At 44.6% G+C, this 23992-nt stretch overlaps 1 protein-coding gene across 1 annotated transcript in view; it reads right to left on the bottom strand.

Moving 5' to 3' along the window:
- Window positions 1-3900: 3900 nt before the first annotated feature.
- Window positions 3901-23992, bottom strand: part of LOC132781362 (synaptosomal-associated protein 25-like) — a 36739-nt gene continuing 16647 nt past the window's right edge. The window contains exons 2-8 of the mRNA XM_067461058.1: window positions 19269-19417; window positions 16994-17035; window positions 15144-15192; window positions 14706-14823; window positions 12787-12918; window positions 9365-9509; window positions 3901-4681 (exon numbers count right to left, since the gene is read on the bottom strand). Of these exons, the coding sequence (XP_067317159.1) occupies window positions 4613-4681; window positions 9365-9509; window positions 12787-12918; window positions 14706-14823; window positions 15144-15192; window positions 16994-17035; window positions 19269-19340 (627 nt within the window). The 5' untranslated portion in view covers window positions 19341-19417 and the 3' untranslated portion in view covers window positions 3901-4612. The remainder of the gene's footprint in view (window positions 4682-9364; window positions 9510-12786; window positions 12919-14705; window positions 14824-15143; window positions 15193-16993; window positions 17036-19268; window positions 19418-23992) is intronic.

The following is a 23992-nucleotide window of genomic DNA, read 5'->3' as shown; positions in this document are numbered from 1 at the left end:
TATGTTTCATCTGCACCTTCTGGACAAGGCAATTATATATATATTTCTGACATAATGCCAGGAGGGAAGTGGGCCTCTGAGCATGAGCAGAGTGCAATTTGTGGATCTTGGAGATGGGACTCAAGCCTAGATTATAACATTTGTTCATGTTTCATATACACCTTCTACACAAGGCAATTATATATATTTTTGACATAATGCCAGGAGGAAAGAGGGCCTTTGAGCATGAGCAGAGTGCAGTTTGTGGCTCTTGGAGGAAAGAGGGTCTCTGAGCATGAGCAGAGTGCAATTAGTGGAGCCTGGAGGTAGGACTCAAGCTTGTTTATGTTTCATCTGCACCTTCTGGACAAGGCAATTATATATATATTTCTGACATAATGCCAGGAGGGAAGTGGGCCTCTGAGCATGAGCAGAGTGCAATTTGTGGATCTTGGAGATGGGACTCAAGCCTAGATTATAACATTTGTTCATGTTTCATATACACCTTCTACACAAGGCAATTATATATATTTTTGACATAATGCCAGGAGGAAAGAGGGCCTTTGAGCATGAGCAGAGTGCAGTTTGTGGCTCTTGGAGGAAAGAGGGTCTCTGAGCATGGGCAGAGTGCAATTTGTGGCTCTTGGAGGAAAGAGGGTCTCTGAGCATGGGCAGAGTGCAATTTGTGGCTCTTGGAGGAAAGAGGGTCTCTGAGCATGGGCAGAGTGCAATTTGCGGATCTTGGAGGTGGGACTCAAGCCTAGATGACAACATTTGTTCATGTTTCATATGCACCTTCTGCACAAGGCAATTATATATATTTCTGACACAATGCCAGGAGGAAAGAGGGCCTCTGAGCATGAGCAGAGTGCAGTTTGTGGCTCTAGGAGGAAAGAGGGTCTCTGAGCATGAGCAGAGTGCAATTTGTGGATCTTGGAGGTGGGACTCAAGCCTAGATGATAACATTTGTTCATGTTTCATATACACCTTATATGAGCAGGCCTGGGCAAACTTGGGAATGGTGGGAATTGAAATCCAAAACACCTGGAGGGCCCAAGGTCCAAGATCCACAAATTGCACTCTGCCCATGCTCTGAGGCTCATGCTTAAGTGGCTTAGAGGGGGGAAGAAAGGGCCTGATGCTGTTAGGAATGGTGGGAGTTAGAGTCCAAAACATCTGGAAGGTCCAAGGTGGCCCATGCCTGGTCTACACTGTGGAATTAACACAGTTTGACACTACTTGAACTGACCATGGCTCAAGGCTATGGAGTTGGAGCTAGACACAATCGGTAGCCTTCTCTGCTCAAAAGTGCTGGTGCCTCCCCAAACTACAAATCTAGTATTCCATACCAACGAATTGTGGTAGTTAAAGTGGTCTCAAACTGAATTGATTCTACAATGTAGACAAACCCTAACACTGTCTGCTCTGACCGGCAGATGCTGTCAAAAACGTGGGATGCTGAATTTGTTGATGCTCAGAAGTCGCCATCTGTCTCTTTACTATCTTCTCCCAAATCTGTAACCCTCAAAGTTCAAATTCACTTGGGTTGCTGTGAGTTTTCCGGACCGTCTGGCCACGTCCCAGAAGCATTCTCTCCTGACGTTTCACCTACATCTATGGCAGGCATCCTCAGAGGTTGTGGGGTCTGCTGGAAATTAGAAAAATGGGTTTATATATCTGTGGAATAATGCCCAGGGTGGGAGAAAGAACTCTTGTCTGGGTTGTTGTAGGTTTTTCGGGTTATATGGCCATGTCCTAGAGGCATTCTCTCCTGACATTTCGCCTGCATCTATGGCAAGCACCCTCAGACCTCACTACCTCTGAGGATGCCTGCCATAGATGTGGGCAAACCGTCAGGAGAGAATGCTTCTAGAGCATGGCCATATAGCCTGAGAAACCTACAATAACCCAGACAAGAGTTCTTTCTCCCACCAAGATGTATAAACCTTACTTGCCTAGTTTCCAACAGACCTCACAACCTCTGAGGATGCCTGCCATAGATGCAGGCGAAACGTCAGGAGAAAATGCTTCTAGAACATGGCCATATAGACCAAAAAACCTACAACAACCCAGACAAGAGTTCTTTCTCCCACCAAGATATATAAACCCCACTTGCCTAGTTTCCAATAGACCTCACAATCTCTGAGGATGCCTGCCATAGATGTAGGCAAAACATCAGGAGAGAATGCTTCTGGAACATGGCCAGACAGTTTGGGAAACTCACAGCAACCTAGTGATTCCGGCCATTAAAGCCTTCGACAACACACTGTCAGATCCATCTATCTGTTACTGCTTTTTCAACTGGAGATATCAAAAACATCAAAACAGTATTTCATTTGGTTGTTGTAGATTTTTCCAGGCTATATGGGCATGTTCTAGAGGCATTCTCTCCTGACATTTCGCCTGCATCTATGGCAAGCATCCTCAGAGGTAGTGAGGTCTACCTCTGAGGATGCTTGCCATAGATGCAGGCGAAATGCAGGCGAAAAACTATAGTATTTCATTCTATAGTTTGGGGGCTGTTTTGGTTTGTTTTCGCCTTTGGGACAGTGGGAGAAACCACACCAGTTTCAAGAAACAAAACTGCGCAGGGAGGAAATTCACACAACATTCAAAACTGGCCGAAAGTTTCCGCTTTTAGCCGCTTGAGTTTCTTTTCCTGCCGTTTCACGTTTAGTTTGCACAACATTCAAACTGGCAAAGACAGCGAATGGGGAAAAACAACAACATTGGAGTATAGGGTTGTTGTAGGTTTTTTTGGGCTATATGGCCATGTTCTAAAGGCATTTTCTCCTGACGTTTCGCCTGCATCTATGGCAAGCATCCTCAGAGGTAGTGAGGTCTGTTGGAAGTAGGAAAAAGTTATATATCTGTGGAATGACCAGGGTGGGACAAAGGACTCTTGTCTGCTGGAGCTAGGTGTGAATGTTTCAACTGATCACCTTGATTAGCATTTGATTGCCGGCAGTGCCTGGAGCAATCTTTTGTTGAGAGGTAATTAGATGTCCTTGTTTGTTTCCTCCCTCAACCAGAGAAGTCAGCCATAGCAGAGCACCTGATGAACCAACCTGGACACAGCATATTATTTGAGAACACAGAAATACTGGACCACTCTCACAACCACCATTTCAGACTACACGGAGAAGCCATTGAAATCCACAAGAAGCATGTGGACAATTTCAACAGAAAGGAGGAAACCATGAAAATGAACACCATCTGGGGACCACAATTCAAGAGAGATATTGACAAGCTGGAGTGTGTCCAGAGGAGAGCGACTAAAATGATAAAAGGTCTGGAGAACAAGCCCCATGAAGAGCGGCTTAAGGAGCTGGGCATGTTTAGCCTGAAGAAGAGAAGGCTGAGAGGGGATATGATAGCCATGTATAAATATGTGAGAGGAAGCCACAGGGAGGAGGGAGCAAGCTTGGTTTCTGCTTCCCTGGAGACTAGGACGCAAGGGAACAATGGCTTCAAACTACAAGAGAGGAGATTCCATCTGAACATGAGGAAGAACTTCCTGACTGTGAGAGCCGTTCAGCAGTGGAACTCTCTGCCCCGGAGTGTGGTGGAGGCTCCTTCTTTGGAAGCTTTTAAACAGAGGCTGGATGGCCATCTGTCAGGGGTGATTTGAATGCAATATTCCTGCTTCTTGGCAGAATGGGGTGGGACTGGATGGCCCAGGAGGTCTCTTCCAACTCTTTGATTCTATGATTCTATGATTCTACCAGTATTAAAAAACTCTAAAATTACAACAGCAAAACAACAGAGAGGAAACAATCAGGGACATCTAATCACCTCTCAACAAAATATTGCTCCAGGCACTGCCAGGCAATCAAATACTAGTCAAGGTGATCAGTTGAAACATTCACACCTAGCTCCAGCAGACAAGAATCCTTTGTCCCACTCTGGTCATTCCACAGATATATAAACCCCTTTTCCTAGTTCCAACAGACCTCACTACCTCTGAGGATGCTTGCCATAGATGCAGGCGAAACGTCAGGAGAAAATGCCTTTAGAACATAGCCATATAGCCCAAAAAAACCTACAACAACCCAGTGATTCCGGCCACGAAAACCTTTGACAATACATTGGAGTATAGGTTGTTTTATAGCAAAGCTGCGCAGTTTTTTCGCTCTTAGTGCAGTTTCCCAAACTCCCAGAATTGTGTGCAATGGTTGCAATAATTTTGTGCAAGGGACCATGTTTATGCACACCGAATCGTCGGGAAGGAAAGGCATCACTAAATCAGATTGGGGAGTATTTTTTTTGGATCCAAGCCCTTTTGTTTTCCAACACACCAACTGACATCAATCAGATCCAAACCAAAGTGCAAATAATTCCCAGGACCAACCCAGTATACACTTTTGTGTACCCAAACCGTCGGCTCACTATCGGTAAAGGCTGGTATATAAGGAAACCCCAAATGGGAAAATGGACATCGCTTGCCACGTGTACGGCACAAAGTGTTTCCCGTCCTCGCTTTAGCAACCGTAAACAGACACCGGGGAACTTGATCTCAAATGCTCTGGTCTGAATCGGTCCATTCTGGGGTTAGGATGGAAAAAGCTGGGTTGTGAATATCTCGAAGGGCCGTTTTGGGGGCGCAAGGCGTAAATGGCGGCAGGAGGGCCATTCAGGCTTTCTTCAGCATTTTGGTGGTTTGGTTGTTGGCCTCGTTGATGCTGATCACGTTGGCGATGGCCTGCGAAGAAAAGAAACGCAGAAGATTATACCACACTTAGGCAGAAACAAATTGGCAGACTTGACAGATTAGAGAGATGGGCCAAAATTAACAAAATGAAGTTCAACAGTGACAAATGCAAGATACTCCACTTTGGCAGGAAAAACGAAATGCAAAGATACAGAATGGGGGACGCATGTCTCGAGAGCAGCACATGTGAAAAAGATCTTGGGGTCCTCGTGGACAACAGGTTAAACATTAGCCAACAATGTGATGCAGCGGCAAAAAAAGCCAATGGGATTTTGGCCTGCATCAAGAGGAGCCTAGTGTCTAGATCAGTGGTTCTCAACCTTCCTAATGCCGCGACCCCTTAATACAGTTCTTCATGTTGTGGTGACCCCCAACCATAACCCTAACATTATGAATCGCCATGTAAATAATGATCTACAGGATGTATTTTCTTTCACTGCAGCAAATTTGGCACAAATACCCAGCATGCCCAAATTTGAATACTGGTGGGGTTGGCGGTGAGATTGGTTTTGCCATTTGGGAGTTGTAGTTGCTGGGATTTATAGTTAACCTGTAAACAAAGAGCATTCTGAACCCCACCGACAATGAATTTGAACCTAAGTTGGCACACAGAACTCCCATGACCAACAGAAAATACTGGAAGGGTTTGGTGGGCATTGACCTTGAGTTTGGAAGTTGAAGTTCGCCTATATCCAAAGAGCACTCTAGACTCCAACAATGATGGATCTGGACCAAACTTGGCATGAATACTCAATATGGTCAAATGTGAACACTCGTGGGGTTTTGGGAAAATAGACCTTGAGATTTGGGAGTTGTACTTGCTGGGATTGATAGTTCACCTACAATCAAGGAGCGTTCTGAACCCCAACAATGATAGAATTGGGCCAAACATCCCACACAGAGACCCCCATGACCAACAGAAAATACTGTGTTTTCTGATGGTCTTTGGCGACCCCTCTGACACCCCTTCGCGACCCCTCCAGGGGTCCCGACCCCCAGGTTGAGAAACACTGGTCTAGATCTAGGGAAGACATGCTCCCCATACTCTATTCTGCCTTGGTTAGACCACACCTGGAGTCAGAGTATTGAAGCTTTGCCAGCGGAAGGATTGCTAGATCAGCAGACACTGTGTTCCAGAAATCAGGACTCCGCAAGTTTTCAGTTACAACAGAAAACTAAGTTTACTAAGTACATCTATACACGTCTATTCACAGCAAGCAACAGACAGGAACTACTAGGCAAAAACAACAGTCTCTGAACATCTGCTTATCTGACTTCTGGCTGAGACCGGATCCTCCCTCTTCTTCCCAGCCAGAGAACACGTTATCTCATTTCTGTCAAGGTTACAATTTCACAGCCTCAGCACTATGTTTTCTTAATACACAAAAGAGCAGAATAGAATCCATCTTGAAAAACATCTTGATCCATCTTGAATGACATAGAAACACATTGAAAAACACACATGCATAACTAAATAATCCTGACAATATTGTGTCCAATTCTGGGCACCACAATTGAAGGGAAATGTTGATAAGATGGAATGTGTCCAGAGGAGGGTGACTCAAATGATCAAGGGTCTGGAGAACAAGCCCTATGAGGAGCGGCTTAAAGAGCTGGGCATGTTTAGCCTGAAGAAGAGAAGGCTGAGAGGAGACAGGATGAGGGCCATGGATAAAGATGTGAGGGGAAGTCATAGTGTGGTGGTACGGCTGTACCAGGAGCTCTAACTTCTTTTCCTTTCTATTGAGTGTTTGCATGTATTCCAAAGTTCCATGCATTTTGCAGTAAGGTGGCTTCCCTTGGTTTGCAATCATAGGGCCAATGACCCATCAGTTATCATTATGTTCTTTAGTTCCACCCCTTTTTTCTGGGTTAAGGAGGGAATAAGGGGACCTCTAGTTCACACAGAGAAGCCTTTCATACAGGATGTGAATCAGTCCCACCTCGGCGTCTCCTTACTAAAATCGTTGTCCAATTGCATAGTTGGTCATTCCATATATTCGTTTCCGCCTAATTATGCTCCAGTAGTAAAAGCTTGCTCAAAGAGCCAGGTCTTAACCATTTTGTGGAATGTTAGAAGGGAGGGAGCCAATCTTATATCCCTAGGAAGGGCATTCCATAGCCGAGGGGCCACCACTGAGAAGGCCCTTCCTCTCGTCCCCGCCAAACGCATCCGTGAGGAAGGCGGGATCGAGAGTAGGGCCTTCCCAGGCGATCTTAAAGTCCTAGATGGTTCATAAGGAGAGATACATTCAGATAGGTAAGCCGGACAATGGCTTCAAACTACAGGAAAGGAGATTCCACCTGAACCTTTGGAAGAACTTCCTGACTGTGAGACCTGTTCAGCAGTGGAACTCTCTACTCCGGAGTGTGGTGGAGACTCCTTCTATGGAGACTTTTAAACAGAGGCGGGATGGCCATCTATCGGGGGTGCTTTGAATGCGATTTTCCTGCTTCTTGGCCAAATGGGGTTGGATTGGATGGCCCACGAGGTCTCTTCCAACTCTATGAGTCAATGATGCTACTGTTGCACCTCAGCCGGAGTTCACCTTGTGCACAGCACTCACCAAGAAACCAAACATGGTAGTAAACAGTTTATTGATAAAAACACATATAAGAAGGGCCAAAGGTACCTTAAGCAAAAAGGAAGCAAGTCCCAAAGGCTATAGGTAAATCCAGAAAACAATGGTCGAAACATGAACATTAATCCAGGAAACAAGGTGCAAAACATGGACATGAACCCAAAGGTAAGTCCATTAAACAAGGAGCCAAACTTGAGCATGAATTTTGGGTCTAGTTATAGTGTTCAGTTTTTTTATTGTATAGTTTATGGGTAGGAACCATAGGTAGACCAATAGCCAGATCCATCAGCTTCCTTGGAGCCAGAGCCATTTGGAAGTAGTGGACAGAGGAGCTAGCAAGCTGTACACATTGCACATTAGAAGTCGATGCTAGAAGTTGGCGTTACGAGTTGAAGAAACCCTGTCACAAGTGCATGGAAGACAAGAAAGGACACGAAAGGAAGGCAGAGAGGGAGGTGCATCAAGCCTCCAACGTTTCCTACAAATTTTAGTTGTTAGCCCTGGGAAGAGGTAGACTATTGACTTTTATTACCTTACTAGCTGCACCCAGCCACGCGTTACCGTGGTCCTCAGAAAACAGAAAATTTCCAGACACAGAATAATCTGGGCTGGGGAACTCCTCCCACCAAAGGTTTCCTGCTGGCTTTCAGGTGCAAGGCTATTCAAAGGTAATCCAGGTGAGCAATTGCAACATTCACACTTGTCTCAAGGAGAAATTGAGGGGGACGGGGCTAGGGAGTCATTTTCATGCATGCGCTGTAATGCCTTTTTGGTTTTTAAGTCCTTTCTGCTGTGTGTTTTATTGTTTTTATGAGTGATGGTCACTCGTTGGCCTGAGAGGTGTCTTGTGTCCAAATTTGGTGTCAATTTGCCCAGTGGTTTTTATATAGATAGATTAGCTGTACCCGCAATGCATTACTGTGGCCAACCTTCCCTCTCCCTTTCTCTTCTTTCTTTCTCTCCTTCGTTCCTTCCCTCCCTCTTTCCTTCCTTCACCCCTTTTCTTTCCTTTCTCCTTTCTCTCCTTTCTTCCTTCTCTACCTCCTTCCTTCCTTCCTTCCTTCCTTCCTTCCTTCCTTCCTTCCTTCCTTCCTTCCTTCCTTCCTTCACTCTTTGGTTCCATCCTTCCTTCTCTCTTTCCCTCCCTTCCCTTCCTTCCCTTCCTCTTTCTCTCCTTCCTTCCTTCTGTCCCTCTCTCTTTTCTTCCTTCCTTCTCTTTTTTCTTTCCTTCCTTCCTTCTCGACCTCTTCCCTCTCTCTCTCTTTCCTTTTCTTTCTTTCTTTCTTTCTTTCTTTCTTTCTCTCCTTCCTTCCCTCCCTCTTTCCTTCCTTCACCCCTTTTCTTTCCCTTCTCCTTTCTCTCCTTCCTTCCTTTTCTACCTCCTTCCTTCCTTCCTTCCTTCCTTCCTTCCTTCCTTCGCCCTTTGGTTCCATCCTTCCTTCTCTCTTTCCCTCCTTCCCTCCCTCCCTCTTTCTCTCCTTCTTTCCTTCCGTCCCTCTCTCTTTTCTTCCTTCCTTCTCTTTTTTCTTTCCTTCCCTTCTTCCTTCCTTCTCGACCTCTTTCCTGCATACCCCCTTTTTCTTTCCCTCCCTTATTCTCTCCTTCCTTCCTTCTCTACCTCTTTCCTTCCTTCCTTGCTTCCCTGCTTTTTTCCTTCATTCCCTCTTTCCTTTCTTCTTTCCTTCTTTGCCTCTTTCCCTCCCTCCTTCTCTCCTTCCTTCCCCCTTTACCGGTTCGTAAGCCAGGCATCTGCATCTGGTTTGTCATTTAGCTTTTGCGGGTTTTTAAGTCCTTTCTGCTGCTAATGGGTGATGGTCACTCGTTGGCCTGAGAGGTGTCTTGTGGCCAAATTTGGTGTCAATTTGTCCAGTGGTCTTTGAGTTTTGTTAATCCCACAAACAAACATTACATTTTTATTTATATAGATTTAATTCTATGTTAACTATTCACCTGTGTAAATCCACCCCCGTTCCTGGCGAGATTAGAGCGCCTCCAAGAATTCACTCGGGGGACAGAACCATTTCCATGAGACGAAGTTGGCTTGACAACAAATAGCAACCACAAAGATCTTCCCCATCCCAGCATCGCCTACCTTTTCTTTAATGCTCTCCACTTGCTTGCTCTGGACGTCAATTTCGTTGCTCATGTCCACCGCCATGCTCCGCAGGTTGCTCAGCATGCTGTCCACCTGGCTGAGGTTCTGCTCCATCTCTTCCTCCACGTCGTCTTTCGTTATTCTGGAGGGAAAAGTGCAAAACAAAATAGAGTCGCCGATGCCAAGGTTGGACTGGGCAGGGGGTTGGACTGGATGGCCCACGAGGTCTCTTCCAACTCTCTGATTCTAAGGTGTGCAGTCTTCCCAAGATGATTTTCTGTACTTTCAAGACAGTATCCACACCGTGCGCTAGCTTCCATAAGACTGCCACCACAAACCAATAAAATTACTAATAGTTTCCTGGAACCTGAAAACACCTCCAAGAAAAACAGCCCATTGTCTCTTTGCAGAAGTAAAAAAAATATGTTCCACACTTACATGGAATTAATGACGTGATAGGGGAACAAGTTGTCTTTGCCGCAAGCAGGGGCGGTTCATCCATTACACGAAATAAGCGGTCGCAGAACACTTTTTTTGCCAGGGGCGCAGAGGCGCCTCTGTAAATGCCCCTCGACCGCCACTTGAGGAGCGCCCCCTCAGCTCACAACAGCCCTAGCAGTCCGGGGGGAGCCTCGGCTTTCTTGCCTCGCTGCCGGGCGATCCTCTTCCCAAAGGGGCCGGGCCCTTGAGCCTCGCCTAGCCCCTCTAGTTCCTGTTCCACCTGGCCACCGGGTGCGCGAGCAGAGCCGGCGCTCAATCGTTCTCCGCGTTCGATCCCTTCCCCATGACCGGCTCCCTTTCCTGATCCCCCGGCGCTCTCCTCTCCCCAATCCACGGGTGGGCCAAGGGGTGGAGCCGCCTCACCTGGCCCGCTTCGGGTCCGGAGGCGTGTCTGAAGACCCCAGCATGTGCACCAAAAGTCGCCTCTTCTCCTAACTTTCTCTTCAGCCATTGGTACCAAGAGAGAGAGAGAGAGAGAGCCCCTCCGGCTGGAGGTATCTCCCACCTCCACTCCCTCCTTTGTTTTTGCGCCTACCTTCAGGAAAGGTGGGTATCTCCACCTCTGTCTCTCTCTCTCTCTCTCTCTCGGTCCCAATCGCTGAGGAGAAAGTCAGGAGAAGAGGTGACTTTTGGTGCACACGCCGGGGTCTTCAGGCATGCCTCTGGACCCAAAGCGGGCCAGGCAAGGGAGCAAGTGCGGCAAGTGCGGCAAGTGCGGCAAGTGAACTATACTGGGATGTATAGTTCACCTACAATCAAAGAGCGTTCTGAACTCCACCAACGATGGAATTGAACCAAATATGGCACACAGAACCCCCACGATGAACAGAAAATACATATCAATGATTGGTGGGGAGGGGGGCATGCCAAAATACTGTTTGCTTACCGTTGAAAATTACCTAGGGCTGCCTCTGGCCGCAAGAGTTGGATTATGGCAGTTAAGATCCAAAACTCTGTTCTTGACTGACTTGCAGGCTTCCACGTTTGTAAGTGCTTCCAAAGACAGACCAATTGCTCAATCTTGTCATATGTTCTGCAGTTGATGGTTGGTGATGGAAGGGTTAATGTGAGTATTAGTTCTAAGGGTTTGGTAATCTGTAAGTGGGAGTTCATGGGTGAAAGCAATTAGGGGTGGAGGTGTGCAGGAGATGGGTTGCAGCCGGGTGTTACTGGATTTAAGGAGCTAACCTTGAGACTGATCTTTGGGAGAAAGTATTTGTTGCATTTTGGTAGTGGATGCTGCTGGTTTTCCCCCCAGGTCTGTTGCATTTTCAGTATCCTGACCTGTCTCCTGTAATCTTGGAAACCTGGAACCTTGAACCTTTGGACTGTCTTTTGACTACAGTATAGACTCTTGATCCCTGGACTTTGTTTATTGAACTCTTGTCATTTGACCATTGGACTGGACCCTTTGACTACGGTGTAGCTTTAGCTATCCGTTTTTGTTTATTTTGTGGCTGAATGCTATCTTTGTTTTATATTTTGGTCTATTAAAACAGCCAGCAAGTAAGTGCTGTTTTAATTAAACTGTTTGATAAAAGTGGGAGTTTGGTTCATCTCTACCTCAATAAGGCAGAGCCCTGGTAATGTCAAATAAATAAACATAGCATTCCTACTTTGCAGATTTTCACTTTTCACTGGTGGTCTTGTCACGTAACACCCACGATAGTGCGGGAATACTGTATTGCTACAATGTTGATATGTGCAAAAGCCATTGCTGCTTGCCACTATGAGAGCCATGACACGTTATACCTGTCGCAAGTGCCAACATACTGAAAGTATTTGACCTGTTCAGTTTTGTGGCTCCTGATTTGCCATGACATGGGCTTCCACTTTGAGGCAAAAAGGAGAATTTTGGATATAATATAGCATAATTTCCAGTCTATTTATTTCACAGTAAAGTAATGAATTAAGTATTTAAGGCCAATACTAGATAAGGACAATAGCACAACATCATCTGCATCCTAGAACCCTAGAGTTGGAAGGGAACCCTAAAGGCCATCCAGTCCAACCCCCTTCTGCCAGGCAGGAGAAGCACCATCAAAGCAGCCCCAATAGATGGTCATCCAACCTCTGCTTAACAATAATAATAAATCTAAAGAACCCTAGAGTTGGAAGGGAACCCTAAAGGCCATCCAGTCCAACCCCCTTCTGCCAGGCAGACAAAGCACCATCAAAGCAGCCCCAATAGATGGTCATCCAACCTCTGCTTAACAATAATAATAAATCTAAAGAACCCTAGATTTGGAAGGGAACCCTAAAGGCCATCCAGTCCAATCCCCTTCAGCCAGGCAGGAGAACACCATCAAAGCAGCCCCAATAGATGGTCATCCAACCTCTGCTTAACAATAATAATAAATCTAAAGAACCCTAGATTTGGAATGGAACCCTAAAGGCCATCCAGTCCAACCCCCTTCTGCCAGGCAGGCGAAACACCACCAAAGCAGCCCCAAGAGTTGGTCATCCAACCTCTGCTTAACAATAATAATAAATCTAAAGAACCCTAGAATTGGAAGGGAACCCTAAAGGCCATCCAGTCCAACCCCCTTCTGCCAGGCAGGCGAAACACCACCAAAGCAGCCCCAAGAGATGGTCATCCAACCTCTGCTTAACAATAATAATAAATCTAAAGAACCCTAGAATTGGAAGGGAACCCTAAAGGCCATCCAGTCCAACCCCCTTCTGCCAGGCAGGCGAAACACCATCAAAGCAGCCCCAATAGATGGTCACCCAACCTCTGCTTAACAATAATAATAAATCTAAAGAACCCTAGAGTTGGAAGGGAACCCTAAAGGCCATCCAGTCCAACCCCCTTCTGCCAGGCAAGCGAAGCACCATCAAAGCAGCCCCAAGAGATGGTCATCCAGCCTCTGATTATTCCCTGCCGACCTCTGCTCTCCTCCTCGTTGTTTTCTTACCTCTGAATGAAAGGGGCGCTCATCATCATCTGGTTCCCGTCGGCCACCAGGCAGGGCTGCCGGGAGACCACCTTGTCCTGGTCGTTGTTCCCGGCGGCTTTATTGGCCTCCATGGCTTTTAGGTTCTTTAACCTGCAGAGGAAGAATAGAACAGCATAAACAGAGATTCAGTTTCGGATCGTGTCATTGTTCCAAGACAGCATCAAGGAAACCCAAATCTCTGGGATTCTGGAAAGTTTAGTCGCCAAAAAGAAACTTTCCCAGATCAGCCAATCAACATCCCAGAGTTCCACTTTGAATCTCAAGGAGCCCAGAGTGATGCAATGAGTTAAACCCTTGTGCCAGCAGGACTGCCGACAGAAAGGTCGGCGGTTCGAATCCAGAGAGCAGGGTGAGCTCCTGTCTGTCAGCTATAGCTTCCCATGCAGGGATATGAGAAAAGTCTCCCACAGGATGGTAAAACATCCGGGCGTCTCCTGGGCAACGTCCTTGCAGACAGCCAATTTATTGTCGAAGGCTTTCATGGCCGGAATCACTGGGTTGTTGTAGGTTTTTTCGGGTTATATGGCCATGGTCTAGAGGCATTTTCTCCTGACGTTTCGCCTGCATCTATGGCAAGCATCCTCAGAGGTTGTGAGGTCTGTTGGAAGTAGGAAAATGGGTTTATATATCTGTGGAATGACCAGGGTGGGACAAAGGACTCTTGTCTGCTGGAGCTAGGTGTGAATGTTTCAACTGATCACCTTGATTAGCATTTGATTGCCTGACAGTGCCTAGAGCAAACTTTTCTTGAGAGGTGATTAGATGTCCTTGTGGACAATTTCAAGCATGTGGGCAATTTCAACAGAAAGGAGGAGACCATGAAAATGAACAAAATCTGGCTACCATTATTAAAAACCTCTAAAATTACAACAGCACAACAACAGAGAGGAAACAAACAAGGACACCTAATCACCTCTCAACAAAAGTTTGCTCACCCTCTCCTCTACCCATTCTAAAAGGTTTGGGCAAATAGCAGTTGCAAATCTAAGCACCCTCCAACAAGAGCTAGAAATTTGCACCCAGGCTGGAGCCAAGTTCACCAAAATGGGAAGTTTTGTAGTCACGTCCCCTGCACTGAAATAATAATGCATATTAGGTAAAGAGCCCCCGGTGGCGCAGTGGGTTAAAGCACTGAGCTGCTGAGCTTGTTGATCGAAAGGTCGCAGGTTCGATTCCGGGGAGCGGCGTGAGCTTCCGCTGTCAGCCCTAGCTTCTGCCAACCTAGCAGTTCGAAAACATGCAAATGTGAGTAGATCAATAGGTACCGCTCCAGCGGGAAGGTAACGACGCTCCATGCAGTCATGCCGGCCACATGACCTTGGAGGTGTCTACGGACAGCGCTGGCTCTTCGGCTTAGAAATGGAGATGAGCACCACACCCCAGAGTCAGACATGACTGGACTTAATGTCAGGGGACTACCTTTACCTTTTTAGGTAAAGGTAAAGGTTTTCCGCTGACCTTAAGTCTAGTCATGTCTGACTCTGGGATGTGGTGCTCATATAAGCAGAAGAGCTGGAGTTATCCATAGGCACCTCCAAGATCATGTGGCTGGCATGACTGCTTAGAGCGCCGTTACCTTCCTGCCAGAGTGGTACCTATTGATCTGCTCACATTTGCATGTTTTTGGAACTGCTAGGTTGGCAGAAGCTGGGGCTGACAGTGGAAGCTCACGCCGCTCCCCGGAATCAAACCTGCAACCTTTTGATCAACAAGCTCAGCAGCTCAGCACTGCGCTACTGGGGGCTCCTAATAATGCTTATTATTATTATTATTATTATTATTATTATTATTATTATTATTATTATATGGGAGGAAGAATCTCATTAGTTTAGATTCTATAAAGATGCTTTGGATGTTGTGTTTACGGAGAGACGTACTTGGCACAAGGGCAGACGAAGAGGCCGCAGCATTTGCTCATATCGGTGAGGTTTTTCTCCGCTTCCTTCATGTCTTGGATAATCTGGTCCAAACCGTCCTCGATTCGGTCCAGCTGCTCTGAGGGATGGAAGGCACATCCATGAACAACCGTGGATCCCAAGACTCAAGCCAAGAAAATAATCCATATTCATTGGAAACTAGAGCAAAACGTGTTGCAGGATGTCCCAAAAAACACAGATTTTTGCTGTGTAATAAACATCTCCCATGTTTTTATGATAGAACCAATTAAGAAATGACATTTATAGCCCAAGAACAAACATTGTGTTACATCGTGTTATAGGACTTTCTCTCCCTACCACAGAATGATGGTTTCAATGCATATTAATTGGCCACAAACCAGAACAAGGCGTTCTTATGCCGCAAGTCTCAGGACTTACCTCCTTGATCGTCCAGCATCACTAGAGCCCGAATCCCAGCATCTTTGCTCTGTTCGAAAGAAAAAGTAGAGGAATAGTTGGAGCCCCATCTGGCGTTATTTCTGGGGTTGAAAAGATATTGCTATAGAGACCTAAGCAACCCTAAAAGTACAGAAAGGAGAATGCAGAAGAGTCGACCAAGTAAATGCAAAGATGGCTATAAAAAAGGATACTTTCTGGGGGGTGCAACATGTCTTACCCAAAATGTTCAGGATCAGAAATGTTTCAGAAGTCAGATTTCCCACTGAGACATCTGTCTGTCTGTCTGTCTGTCTATCTATCTAGCTAGCTAGCTAGCTAGTAGCCAGCCAGCCATCTATTAGGACATCTATCTATCTATCTATCTATCTATCTATCTATCTATCTATCTATCCATCCATCCATCCATCCATCCATCCATCCATCTATCTATCTATCTATCTATCTATCCATCCATCTACTGAGACATCCATCCATCCATCCATCCATCCATCCATCCATACATACATACATATCTATCTGTATATCTATCTATCTATCTATCTATCTATCTATCTATCTATCTATCCATCCATATATTGAGACATATATCAATCTATCCATCCATCCACTGACATCTATCTGTCTGTCTGTCTATCTATCCATCCATCCACCCACTTCTATCTATCCATCCATCTATCTATCTATCTATCCATCCATCCATCCATCTACTGAGACATCTATCTATCCATCCGCTGACACCTATCTATCCATCCATCCATCCATCCATCCATCCAAGTATTGAGACATCTATCAATCTATCCATCCATCCACTAACATCTATCTGTCTGTCTGTCTATCCATCCATCCATCTACTGAGAAATCTACCCGTCCCTATCTATCTGTCTGTCTGTCTGTCTATCTATCTATCCATCTATCCATCCATCCAGCTAGACAGACAGACAGACAGACATCTATTAGGACATCTATCTATCTATCTATCTATCTATCTATCTATCCATCCATCCATCCATCCATCCATCCATCCATCCATCTACTGAGACATCTATCCATCCATCCATCCATCCATCCATCCATCCATCCATCCGCTGACACCTATCTATCTATCTGTCTATCTATCTATCTATCTATCTATCCATCCATCCATCCATCCATCCACTGAGACATCTATCCATCCATCGATCCATCTACTAAGACATCCATCCATTCATCCATATCTATCTATCTATCCATCCATCTATTGAGACATCTATCTATCAATCTATCCATCCATCCACTGACATCTATCTGTCTGTCTGTCTATCCATCCATCCATCTACTGAGAAATCCATCCATCCATCCATCCATCCATCCATCCACTGATATCTGGCTATCGATTCATCCATTCATCCATCTCCTGAGATGTCTGTCAGTATCTCTATCTATCTATCTATCTATCTATCTATCTATCTATCTATCTATCTATCTATCTATCTATTTAATGTATGTATGTATGTATGTACGTATGTATCCATCCATCTATCCATCCATCCATCAATCTGCTAAGACATCTATCTATCTATCTATCTATCTATCTATCTATCTATCTATCTATCCATTGAGCTATGGCAGTCAAAGTGGTGTCAAATTGCATCAGTTCTACCGTATAGGTTCCTGGTTAGAAAAGAGACCAGCCATTGAATCAAAAGGGCATAATCTTTGCATTCCATCTCTTGGTCACGTGGCACCGTGACCACTAAATGAGAGCCAAGGCTAGCAAATGAAGCCACAGGATAGCATTGTGGGCAAGTTGCTGAATGCGTCCATTCATGCCCTTTTGTGTATTTTCTTACCTCATCCACCAGCTGCAGCATCCGCCGGGTGCTCTCCAAAGACTGCAGGAGAGAAGAGACAAATAACATGAATGCAGTACGAGTCATGGGCAAATCACCGGGGTTTGACACTTCTCCTGCCGGGTCACTGTTTAAGAGGATTATGGGAGTAGTCAAACCAAACCCAAGAGTCTTGGATAACCAGGATGGCTTCTTAACCCTAAATCAAGTTGATATCCAGATTTGATACCCAAAAATCAAATGGTGTGCTTTGGTTGCTGATCTTAATTATTAAGGAAACCATTAACTAAAGACGCAATAGTGTCAATAAGAAGGGAGAAATTGAAAGCTCAGCCAGCTTTTCCTTCCAGTGCAGGAAGTCACCAACGAAAGACACAAGAAGTAGGAAGTGCCAATAAGTAGAGAGTGCCAATAAGTAGGAAGAAATCTGAGGCCAAGGCAGCTTTTTCTTCAGGTGCAGGAAGCCACCAAGTAAAGACACAGGACTGCCAAAAAGTAGGAAGTGCCAATATGTAGGAAGAAATCTGAGGCTAAGGTAGATTTTCCTTCCAATGTAGGAAGCCACCAGCTAAAGACACAGGAGTGCCAGGAAGTAAGATGTGTCAATAAGTAAGAAGTACCAACAAGTAGGAAGAAATCTGAGGCCAAGGAAGCTTTCCAGTACAGGAAGCCCCCAACTAAAGACACAGGACTGTCAAAAATTGGGAAGTGCCAATAAGCAAGAAGTGTGAATCTGTAGGAAGAAATCTGAGGCCAAGACAGCTTTTCCTTCCAGTGCAGGAAGCCACCATTTAAAGACACAGGAGCCCCCAAAATAGGAAGTGCCAATATGTAGGAAAAAATCTGAAGCTTCCAGTGTAGGAAGCCATCAACTAAAGACATAGGCATGCCAGGAAGTAGGATGTGCCAATAAGTATGAAGTGCTAATATGTAGGAAGACATTTGAGACCAAGATAGGTTTTCCTTTCAATGCAGAAAGCCACTAACTAAAGACACAGGAGTGCCAACAAGTTGGAAGTGCCAATAAGTAAAAAGTGCCCATATGTAGGAAAAAATTGAAGCCAAGATAGCATGTCCTTCCAGCACAGGAGGTCACCAACTGAAGACACAGGAGTGCCAACAAGTAGGAAGTGCCAATAAGTAAAAAATGTTAATATGTAGGAAGACATTTGAGACCAAGATATGTTTTCCTTTCAATCCAGGAAGCCACTAACTAAAGACACAGGGGTAACAAAAAGTAGGAAGCGCCAATAAGTATGGAGTGCTAATATGTAGGAAGACACTTGAGACCCAAATAGGTTTTCCTTTCAATGCAGAAAGCCACTAACTAAAGACACAGGAGTGCCAACAAGTAGGAAGTGCCAATAAGTAAAAAGTGCCCATTTGTAGGAAGTAATTTGAGACCAAGGAAGCTTTTCCTTCCAGTACAATAAGCTACCAACTAAAGACACAGGAGTGCCAACAAGTAGGAAGTGCCAATAAGTATGAAACACTAATATGTAGGAAGACATTTGAGACCAAGATAGGTTTTCCTTTCAATGCAGAAAGCCACTAATTAAAGACACGCGAGTGCCAACAAGTAGGAAGTGCCAATAAGAAAAAAATTCCAATATGTAGGAAGACATTTGAGACCAAGATATGTTTTCCTTTCAATACAGGAAGCCACTAATTAAAGACACAGGAGTAACAAAAAGTAGGAAGCACCAATAAGTACGAAGCACTAATATGTAGGAAGACATTTGAGACCAAGATATGTTTTTCTTTCAATACAGGAAGCCACTAACTAAAGACACAGGAGTGCCAACAAGTAAGAAATGTCAATAAGTAAAAAGTGCCCATTTGTAGGAAGTAATTTGAGACCAAGGAAGCTTTTCCTTCCAGTACAATAAGCTACCAACTAAAGACACAGGAGTGCCAAAAAGTAGGGAGTGCCAATAAGTATGAAGCACTAATATGTAGGAAGACATTTGAGACCAAGATGGGCTTTCCTTTCAATGCAGAAAGCCACTAACTAAAGACACAGGAGGGCCAACAAGTAGGAAGTGCCAATAAGTAGAAAGTGGGCATATGTAGGAAGAAATTTGAGGCCAAAATAGTCTATTCTTCCAGCACAGGAAGTCACCAACTGAAGACACAAGAGTGCCAAATATGTTTCAAGACTGGGCTCAATTGACAAGTTGGGCACTGCATTGCTCTGGCAATGCCAGCAAGCACTGTTACCCACGCCATTGGTGTTCATAAAACCACTGTGAGAGTGCACCCGCGCTTTCCCTACCTCCACATTGACCTGGTGGATGCGCTCTTCAAGGCCGCCTAATTCGGGTCCCGCCACGCCGTTGACTGCCATGCTGGGATCCTACGGAGAAGAGGCTGCCCTTCTGTGAATGACTCCAACACTCCCGTGAGAAAAAGCCAGAGAGATCACTGCAAAGGGAAGAAACACATTTTATCAGATACTCATCCAGAGAGTCTGGGAAGTTATTGCTTAAAGGTGATTTGCTACCATTATAGTTCCAAGGTCTAAAATGCCATTCTTCTGACAAAGCAATGCCTCGCTCATCAATGCCTTGCAGATCAATGCCTCGCACATCAGATTCCAACAAGTCACGATCCTCGAGTACATCTACACTGTAGAATGAACGCAGTTTGGCCCCACTTGACCCAATACTATGGAATCCTGGGAGTTGTAGTTTCACAAAGCTGTATGCCCTTTGTGTCAAAGAGTGTTAGTGCCTCAACAAACTACAACTCTCATCCTATTGTATTCCATTGTATTGAGTCATTGTACTAACCCCAATGGCAGTTAAAGTGGTGCCAAACTGAATTAATTCTGCAGTGTAATGCACCAATTATGGTCCTCGATCAAGCCAAGGGACAATAGGTCATAGCAAATTCTGCCATCTTCTACAACTGCATCTCCATTGAGTTGAGACCTTGCCAAACTACAAATTCCCAGGCATTGAGCCATGGCAGTTAAAGTGGTGTCGCACTGGGTTAATTCTACACTGTAGAGAACCCTTTGTCCATAAAGACCAGAAATATATATTCTTCCTTGGTCAACCATGCCTTGGTTGTAGCCATTTGGTGACTCTTCTGAGTGATATTCCTACCAAAGGACCTGCCTTGGATGGATCTGCTCCAGCCCATTTCAATTGCGATACAATTCTTCAGCAGCCTGAAAACATATCATTATCCTGCCTGAAAAGTGCAGCTGTTTGCTCCTTTCGATCCATGAAATGCCTTCTCCTCCTCCTCCTCCTCCTCTCCTCCTCCTTCCCAGATCTTCCCTTGCGCCCACCTTCTTTTGCACATTAAAAATAGCCACCCGGGCATGTTTATTTTGTAATTGCAAAGAGAAGGAGGAGGTGGGGAAACAGAATTGATTTCCTCCATTGAGAGTTGAAGGGGAAAGGAACCAGTGGGTAATGTCACTGGGCAAGGAAGATGTGAAGGATCCTGAGACAAATGGGAAATCGGCTTCTTTTTCGCAAAATGAAAGGGCAATAGAAGGAAAGGAGAAGAATATGCCTTTCCCAACAGACTCAGGCAAAAGCAAACAGCTGCAGCCCTACTTAGATCTATTTTGCCATCTTGACAGTCTCATGTTGTTTAATATCCTGGGTTTTGTTCATAAAACCCAATGCTAGGGTCACCTTAAGTCAGAAACAATGGAAGGCATCCAACAACAACAAATTCAATGCTTAGTGGCCTGTTTGGTGCATATGAAGCATAAATAGCTTCATGTTTGGACTTTGGTTCCATCACTAAGATATCCATCCATCCATCTACTGAGACATCTATCTACCCATTCATCCATCCATCCATCCATCCATCCATCCACTGAGACATCTATCTACCCATTCATCCATCCATCCATCCATCCACTGAGACATCTAGCTACCCATTCATCCATCCATCCATCTACTGAGACATCTATCTACCCATTCATCCATCCATCCATCCATCCATCCATCCATCCACTGAGACATCTAGCTACCCATCCATCCATCCATCCATCCATCCATCCATCCATCTACTGAGACATCTATCTACCCATTCATCCATCCATCCATCCATCCATCCACTGAGACATCTAGCTACCCATTCATCCATCCATCCATCCATCCATCCATCTACTGAGACATCTATCTACCCATTCATCCATCCATCCATCCATCCACTGAGACATCTAGTTACCCATCCATCCATCCATCCATCCATCTACTGAGACATCTATCTACCCATTCATCCATCCATCCATCCATCCATCCATCCATCCATCCACTGAGACATCTAGCTACCCATTCATCCATCCATCCATCCATCCATCCATCCATCTACTGAGACATCTATCTACCCATCCATCCATCCATCCATCCACTGAGACATCTAGCTACCCATCCAACAATCCATCTATCTACTGAGACAGCTATCCATCTGTCTCCCTGTCCATCCATCCATCCATCCATCCATCCATCCATCCATCCATCCATCCATCCATCCACTGAGACAGCTATCCATCCATCTTCCTGTCTGTCTATTCACCCATCCATCCATCTACTGAGATATCTATCTACCCATAGCTTTCGCAGTAGATGGATGGATGGATGGATGCATCCATCCATCCATCTACTGCGAAAGCTATCAATCTATCTCCCTGTCTGTCTATTCATCCATCCATCCATCTACTGAGACATCTATCTACCCATCCAACCATCCATCTAGCCATCCATTGAGACATCTAGCTACCCATCCAACAATCCATCCATCTACTGAAACAGCTATCCATCTGTCTCCCCATCTGTCTATTCATCCATCCATCCATCTACAGAGACATCTATCTATCTTCTAACATCCATCCATCCGTGCATCCATCTACTGAGGCATCTATCTACCCATCCATCCATCCATCCATCCATCCATCCATCCATCCACTGAGACATCTATCTACCCATCCAACCATCCAGCCAGCCATCCATTGAGACATCTAGCTCCCCATCCAACAATCCATCCATCTACTGAAACAGCTATCCATCTGTCTCCCTGTCTGTTCATCCATCCACCCATCTACAGACATCTATCTATCTATTTATCTATCTATCATCCATCCATCCATCCGTGCATCCATCTACTGAGGCATCTATCTACCAATTCATCCATCCATTTATCCACTGAGACATCTAGCTACCCATCCAACAATCCATCTATCTACTAAGACAGCTATCCATCTATCTCCCTATCTATCCATCCATCCATCCATCCATCCATCTGTGCATTCATCAACTGAGGCATCTATCTACCCATCCAACCTTCCATCCATCCATCCACCCATTCAACCAACCATCCATCTGTCCATCCATGTACTGAGACATCTATCTACCCATCCAACCATCCATCCATCTACTGAGACAGCTATCCATCTGTCTCCTTGTCTGTCTATTCATCCATCCATCCATCTACTGAGACATCTATCCATCCACCCACCCACCCACCCACCCACCCACCAAGACATCTATCTGTCTGTCTGCCCACCCATCTGTCCACCTGTCTGCCTGTCCATCCATCCATCTACTAAAACATTGATCTATTGATCAATCGATCAATCAATCCACCCGTCTATACAAATCTTCCATAATCCATGAATTTCATATTGAGACTTGGGTGCAAGGATTCCACAATCTATGGATATCATGTTTAGATTAAGGTCCCATCTCTATGATACAATGTATTTGATGCCAATCTTCCAGAGACCTTATCATCATTTAGACATGGGTCCTATCTTCACGATACCTTACTATGTTTATTCAAGTATTCCAAACTATCCAAAATAGGGAAGACTTTGGCTCCCAAGCATTTCGGATAAGGAATTCTCACCCTGTTACATTCCATCGCATTATGCAATAAGTAAGCAAATATTATCTCAAAATAATAGAACCAGTACCAGAATATATATTAAAATATATATTCCCATTGTCGTGATACTCTACAATAACTCATCAGTGCAGTAGACTTCAGGTCCCATCTACACTGCCTTATAATGCAGTTTCAATCTGGATTATATGGCAGTGTAAATGGGATCCTGTTAACCTGCTTCCAAGGTGCTTGGTTTAATGCAGCTTCTGGTTGCTTGAGAGTTACTATTTTTTAAAAACCCTAATATTATACCCCATACTATAACACACCATAAACTCTGCAATGACTTGATATTCATATTGAAATACAGTCTTTGAAAAGATTTTATTTTTATTTTGATCTTTAACTGAAAGTATTATTTCTTTGGGGGTTTTTTGCCAGTTGCTTGAGAGTTCTGCTTAATTGAGAGTCTTCTAGAAGTTGTTTTTAAAAGTCTCGGGCATTCTTGACATGCACTGCAATGTCTCAAATTTGCCAGCTCCAATGTTTTTCACACTGAATTGCTATAAACCAATTCACAGGTACGCATTCGGGCTGGAGTGTTTTGGCTTCATATTAAATAGAGCAATTAAAAATAACTTTGGTGCTAATATTCTGAAGAAGAACAAAACTGAAGCATCCTTTTAACATCCAATACTGTAGTGTTGGAACAGAAAGCTGCCTTCAGAATGGAGGAGACTCTATCTATGTTGAGTATCCCTGATCCAGAATCTTGAAACCTGAAATACTCCAGAATTGTCCATGTACTTGGCTGAGACAGTGACACCTTTGCTTTTGGATGGTTCCATGTACAGAAACTTGTGCACAGTGTTATTAAAATACTTTATATAAAATGACATTCAGGTGCATATGAAAAATAAATAGCTTCATGTTTAGACTTGATTCTCATCACTGAGACATCTATCTATTTATCTATCTCTCTATCTATCTCTCTATCTATCTAGTATCTATCTATCTATCCACCCATCCACCATTCTACTAAGACATCTATCTGTCTATCTATCTATCTATCTATCTATCTATCTATCCATGCATCCATCCATTCATCTATTGAGATATCTATCCGTCCACCCACCATTCATCTAT

The sequence above is a fragment of the Anolis sagrei genome, chromosome X (genome assembly GCF_037176765.1).
Source record: "Anolis sagrei isolate rAnoSag1 chromosome X, rAnoSag1.mat, whole genome shotgun sequence".
NCBI classification, from domain to species: Eukaryota; Metazoa; Chordata; class Lepidosauria; order Squamata; family Dactyloidae; genus Anolis; species Anolis sagrei.
Note: the sequence above shows the minus strand (reverse complement) of the source record. Positions and strands in the feature narration are given on the sequence as shown.